The sequence below is a fragment of the Triticum urartu genome, chromosome 3, assembly GCF_003073215.2.
Source record: "Triticum urartu cultivar G1812 chromosome 3, Tu2.1, whole genome shotgun sequence".
NCBI lineage: Eukaryota > Viridiplantae > Streptophyta > Magnoliopsida > Poales > Poaceae > Triticum > Triticum urartu.
Genome location: NC_053024.1, coordinates 624892763 through 624899341, shown reverse-complemented (window position 1 = coordinate 624899341; position 6579 = coordinate 624892763). Strand labels below are relative to the sequence as shown.

Genomic DNA, 6579 nt, shown 5'->3' with positions numbered 1-6579 from the left:
TTAGCATGTTTCCTTTTTGATTTCTCATCTCCTTGTAGTATGCCTTATTGCCTCTCTGAAAAAAAACATGTTCTTAATTGCTAGTGTCCAGGATCACTATGTGTCTGTATTGCTGCAGAGGTGACTATGAATTTGTTCTGTACTGCAAGTATGGACTTCTACGAATGATTGTGTGTACCATGATCATATGCCATGTTATTGGTTAGCAAACGATCGTTGACTTTGAACAACTTTTCATGCAAATGAGCGGGGTTAACAGGGGTCAGTCATGTATTTTTTTTGACTAATATGCATCTTTCTTCTGTTTGGAATGTGTTCCCTTTTGTTGTTTGTGCAGAGAATTGATCCGCCCACTAGGAAACCAAAATGTTTTAGTGCTTAATATTGTCAATGATTTGACTTTCTGACTATTGAATGTGACTTTTTGACCATCGATTGTTTACATACCAGCTGACGGCCAACGTCCAATCAACATATGTTGCTACAAATGTGTGCTCCAGATGGGGTACTTTTGCAAGAACTCTCAGGTAACAACCATCTTATATATCTTGGTTTATGCAGTATAAAATTTGGGGAAGATCCTTGCAGCATGCATATCTAACTAACTCTTTTGTGTGCTTTTATTCCTCAGTGCAAAGCCAACTGGAAATGAGGTTATTGGAATTCTGAGTGGGTGTTGTGGTAGGTACTGGTGCAGGCCGGGAGCGCCAAGGCGATGGCATTTGATGAGACCAACCTTGGTGCTTGCTGCTGACATGTGGAGGAGAAAGCCACAGGAATCACCATCTCAATGGTCCGGCCTTAGTGCTTGCTGCTGACATTTTGCTGCTATTGTTCTGCTAGACATGTTGCACTACCTGAGCTTGTGTACTAGAAGAAAGCACCCAAGTTTTCTGTCTGATTGAGTGCTTAGCGCGTGGATTTGCTTATGACAACCAACTGGATTTGTTAGATATATCCAAGTGAGATGTACTGCTACTATGGGAGTGAATTTTATCTATGTGAGATTAGAAATTGTGTGCCATCATTCATCTTATGCTATTTTGTCCTCCGTGATAACTGTTGACTTGCAAGATACAATGTTGAATTACTATATGATGCATGTTTGTGATGTTAGTATGAGTGCTTTGACTACTAATATTAGAACTCGCCTTTATTTAGGAATGGTGGGAGTAGTTACATATATTTAGGAACGCGGGGAGTAGTTACATGCTACTGTTGATCGCTGTTTTAAGTTTATTTCCCTTAGTATTAAAGATATTTTTTCACAATTTACTGTTATTGAACCTTTTTTTACAGTCCATTTACTCTGTCCATGTATGCCAGTATTTACTGTATGCGGTAGTCGGTTTGTTTTGTTGCCAATATAGTGCAGTGTAAATTTGGTTTTTGAGGACTGTAAGTCAGTAATTGGTAATGATTAGAGTACTGAGATATCAGCCTCTGCTGTTTATCTAGCCTATGTTCTCTGATCTTCTAGATCAGAGCACCATTTTCATGTAATTACAGTTCTTCTACTCATGTCTTTGCAGTTTTCTGAAAATTTAAAGTTAGTGTAAGTCTGATATGTACTAAGTAGCTTGTAATCTACACTAGTTGTACTCTATATCCACATAAGCAAGATCAAAGCACCCATTTTATGTAATTACAGTTCTGTTTTATCACGACTTACTGTACCTATCTTCTGGTTTTACAGTTTTCTAAAAAATATTATTCCTTGCTAGCTCTAGTGTACTTATGATACATAGTTGTGTGTAATCTGTACTAGCTGAAGTCCTATATGACCTAATTTTGCTGCCCCTTTTGATGTTTTTGGCGAATCTTGTGGATTTGTAGAGGGAAAGGCAAGGCCCCTGAAGTCCCAATCCCTATGAAAAATGCTGGAGAAGCGTAGACAAAGCAAAATTGGGGGCGAGGAGGAGGGGATGATTTGCAGCTGGAAGGAGGAGGAGGAGGGGATGAAGTGCAGCAAACCACCACGGTGATTTGCTCTCTTCCTGACGCGACTGCAACTGCAGGCTCAGATGCCACTGCTGCTGGCAATTCTGCTTCACTACCTGCTCCTGCCGCCACGGTGCCGGTGGCTGCTCCTGCTTCCGGCGGAGTCGTCCCTTGCAAAAGTTGCAATGCTGCTCAGGCTCAGGATCAGGCTCAAGCGTGGTGGTAGAAGACCTGCTCCTTCCCGCGTCAAGATGGGAATGGGAATACCGGCACACAACCCCTCCTCGCCTTCCGCTTTGTCTTCGTCGCCGACAAACTGCAGATTCAGGAGGACCACCTCCACCTCAGCGGCCCTATACCTGAATTCGGCGACCACAGCCACACCCAGGTTGCAACTTCCCTACCCCTGTTTTTCGTAGACTAGATCTATATTAGACCGAAACTGTATTGCAGATACACACAGAAAAACTCACTCTGTTTTCTGCTAATAAGTCACGAGGAATAAATATATGTTGGTTGGTTCTGATGCTTATTGGTTGACACTACTATCTAGTACTATTGCTGCTGCTGCTGCTGATTAGTACGTACTAGAGCAATAATAATACATCTGCAACCAAGAGTTGCATTGAAATGAAATGACCTGACAGTAAAGTAAAGGGTAAACTAACTATACTGTTGGTAATGGATCGGCGAGTCAAGTGGCGTATAATCCTGTTATGTGTCTATGTATGTCTGCTGCATCATACCGTTGTACCCGTATGCTTTGCTTTGCTCGCTTGTGAATAACCTTTGCTGGGAATTACTTTTACTTGGTGCACAACCTTTGGTTGCTGCAAATTTGCAAATGCCGTGCCCACGTTGTGAATTCAGCACCTATAATAACATCACTGATTCATTCTGCACTAGTGTATTGTTGTAATTTAATCTGCCTAGTGAGTTTGATGTCTATTAAGATGTTACTTGCAACTTTTCAATTTTTTGAAAGAACAATGTTGTATTGTATATCTTACTAGAGAATTTAAGTTCTAGTTTGAATTGCTACTATTAATGATGAATGGTTGAGTTTTTAAACTTGAAGCAGAAACTACTTTCTCATGTGAAATTTCGTTAAATATATATTTTCTCGATAAGTGTATCTGTTGCCATCACCCATTTGTTGGAAAATATGTAATCTCATAAATTTCATATTCTATATTTTTATCTTGTCGTCATCACCCATTTGTTGGGCTGTATACGTGTATCTATTGTCCGGTTTTTCTATCATATTTCCTGATGTACTTCTACATATATATGTTGGTTGTAATCTACTTGAACGATTCGGTACTTGATATTCCATTCTGTTCTTGTAGGTGAATGGATCTTGTGTTGTTGGTAGAACTCCGTTGATGGCTTCTTCCTATGTCGAAGAGCATGTTTCGTGGTATCCAAGAGTAGCTAGCATTACACTAGCAGAGCATTTTTTTGTCGATCGCAATATTTGTGATTGTGTGGAATATTGTATGGTTATCTACGTGAAGTTTGAAGTTCCTGAGCATGCAATATTTGATAGTTAATCTGGTTGTTGTGATGTGAACGAGTGTATGGAGTTTCACATGTTCTGTTCTGTACAGAATATATTGTAATAAACCTATTTTGGTTGTTATTTGAAGATTTTCATACGCTTCTCTCTTCTTTCTGTTTGATATATACTGCTTATTAATAATATGTGAAAAGTGATTTGGAACCACTGCGAGGAAAATATGATAATTGGGACCCATTACTGGAGCTGACAAAAAGCAGGAAATTAAAAAGAAATGGACCGCAATTTCTTGAAAATAAAAAGGCCAAATGATTGGGCCAGGCCCATGTAGCTAGAGAAAATAAACAGAAAAAATATAAAGTAAAAAGGCTGAATTAATGGGCTCGGCCCATCTAAAACACCAAACTGGACCGGGCTGAATCTTATCAACGACCTTTTCAATTGATCGCAATTTTGCCACGTCGGATCCGACGTGGCCTGGGCAGACAGCCAGTGACCAAAACAAAAGGTCATGGGTTCCACGACCTTTTGTTTTGGTCGTAAACGTCTACGACCTTATCCCGAAGAAGGTCAATAATTTCAATTTACGACCGCCAGCTTTTGACCTTCTGTTTTTTGTCACAAGAATGTCGCAAATGAAAAACTATGACCTTTCAGCGACCAATAGTGAGGGTCACAAGTTGACATATTTCTTGTAGTGGCGGCGAGGGGGAAAGGGATCTGGCGCAGGGGGCGAGGGGGCTAGTGATTTGATCTGGCATGGGGGGCAAGGGGGAAAGGCATAGCAATGGCGCACCTCCAAGGGGTGCGCCATAAGTACATCCATAGCAATGGCACACCACCAAGGTGTGCGCCATAAGTAACTTTTTATTGATAATATTGGCGCACCCTCTCCTGGTGTACTAACTTTATTATTATTTTTTATTGATAACAATGGCGCACCCTCTCCTGGTGCGCCATTAGTAACCTTTTTTAACTATTTTTCATTGGTAAAAATTATTACACTATCTAAAGCAGAGGAGTAGAGGAGGGACGAAGGGACGGAGCATTTACATTCGTTGACGAGGCAGTGGTTGGTGTCGCACTCTCGGAGATGCAGACCGTAGAAGGAGGAGGACGCCGGTCATGGTCGTGGTTGTGGGCCGGCCTTGTCGTGTCGCGTCGGCGTTCGTTGTCAGCCATCAATGAACTGCGAGTAACCCCGCTGAAGTCTCCACCTCCGGGCTCTGGTTTCCTCATCATAGCGGTGGAACGTGGTGCAGCTGCCGGTGGGGTGGGGTGGGGCGGCTACGGCGAATGGGGTTAGGGCGCGACGCGACCTAGCCTAACCTAGGTTGGAGCGGGGAGGGTGCGGGGGGTCGTCGGCGTCGGTGGAGTGGGGGAGGGTGCGGGGGGTCGGTGGCGGCGAGGGTGATCTGGCGAGGGATGAGGATCGAGATGGAGGGGGATCTGGCGCGGGGGGGGGGGGGGGGGGAAAAGAGATAGAGGGGGGAAGAATAGCAATGGCGCACCACCTAGGGGGGAAGAATATTCATGAGATCAAAAAATACTAACAAATTCAATACTTTTTGTGGGTTAGAAATTCAATACCAGAATAAACACATAAATAAATATTCATGAGGACAAGAACAGAAGAAATATCATTTCAAAATGTCGAAATACAATCGACAAATGAAGACTACGATTTAAATACAATCGATCTTAGCTAGCTATCCTTTCACAATCTTCTTGCCCTTCTTTTTCGCAAATGGAGTTCTTCTGTTGAACGGACATCCTTTAGGTAGGGTGGTCCTGCTTCTTCTTGTGGTGTATGGAACTTCATTGTCATCGTCATGTTCCATCTTCGGGTCGCCGTACTTGTTGAAGTCTTGCTCATTCGTGACTCCATCCATTCCGATGATCTTCCTTTTGCCTCTCCTCACGACAACACGACTGGGCTTTGACGGGTCGGTAATGAAGAAGCATTGGTCATCTTGGGAAGCCAGTACCCATGGCTCATTTTTCACGGTGACGTTTGCGCCCGCGGTCTTGGATTTGGCTTCGGGTATAACCATGGTGGTGAAATACCGGTCTTCTTTTAGGACGCTCTTGGCCCATATGACACGGAACATTGGGACCTTCTCTCCAGCATACCTCAGCTCCCAGATCTCCTCGATCCTTCCGTAGTATATGTCCTTGTCGTTATCGGTGTAGGATTCCATCGTTACCCCGGAGTTCTGATAACCATCGCTCTTCATGTCCTTGTCCTCGGTGTAGAATGTGTAGCCATTGATATCGTACGCCTCATAGGTCATCAGGTTGTGCTCAGCGCCCTGTGACAAGGCGAATATGAGTTTTTCTTCCGCGGAAGAATCCTCATGTAAAGGGTACGACAGAAGCTTCTCCATGAACCAACGCGTGAAACATGAGTTGTGCTCTTTGATTATATCTCCGTTCGTCCTCTGTTGGCCTCAGTCATTGTACGTCTTCTCAATAAAGGTTTTGTGCTCTACCACCCAAGGATCGACCACGTCTATCTGTTGTAGAGTGACTAGGTTTGCTCTTTCAAACTCGGCGAGTCGACCCTCGAAGTCGACATGCATTTCGCAGCGACCATCGTCGTGACCCCATCCAGCGAGCCTGCCAAGGTGCCTGTTGACGGGAAGACCAACGGGGTTTTCGATGCCTAGATAATTCGTGCAGTAGGAGATGCACTCTTCGGTCAGAAAGCCCCTGGCTATGCTTCCCTCTGGACGTGACATGTTGCAAACGTATCCTTTGATGACACCATTCATCCTATCGAACGGCGTCATGTTGTGCAGGAACGTTGGCCCGAGTTGGATGATATCCTCCACGATACGGACAAGCAGATGCACCATAACATCGAAGAATGCGGGCGGGAAGTACATCTCAAGCTCGCATAGTGTCACCATGATCTCTTCCTGTAGCCTTCTGAGTTGCCTCATGCCAACCGACTTCCGAGAGATGATGTCGAAAAAGTTGCATAGGACAAATAGCATTTCACGGATGTGCGCGTCGATGATCCCACGGATTGCAACTGGAAGTATCTATGTCATCAGCATGTGACAGTCGTGAGACTTCATCCCGCTGAACTTCTCCTTCGCTGAGTCTAGGTATCT

At 43.9% G+C, this 6579-nt stretch overlaps 1 protein-coding gene across 2 annotated transcripts; it reads left to right on the top strand.

The window, feature by feature from the left end:
• The first annotated feature begins 380 nt into the window (after positions 1 to 380).
• Positions 381 to 3605, top strand: LOC125545434. 2 transcript variants are annotated; one of them, XR_007300032.1, is made up of 4 exons: positions 381 to 527; positions 632 to 793; positions 1837 to 2329; positions 3291 to 3605. XR_007300032.1 is itself a non-coding variant. In XM_048709367.1 (2 exons), exons 1-2 carry the CDS (start codon positions 2025 to 2027, stop codon positions 3292 to 3294), a joined length of 309 nt encoding a protein of 102 aa, XP_048565324.1. In that variant the 5' UTR covers positions 1713 to 2024; the 3' UTR covers positions 3295 to 3605. The 2 variants fall into 2 exon arrangements, 1 of the variants encoding a protein (XP_048565324.1); XM_048709367.1 differs by lacking the exons at positions 381 to 527; positions 632 to 793 and having other exon boundaries at positions 1713 to 2329.
• The last annotated feature ends 2974 nt before the right edge of the window (positions 3606 to 6579 follow it).

Coding starts and splice junctions, on each gene's coding strand:
- LOC125545434 (XM_048709367.1), top strand. CDS start 2,025: ATGCCACTGCTGCTGGCAATTCTGCTTCACTACCTGCTCCTGCCGCCA.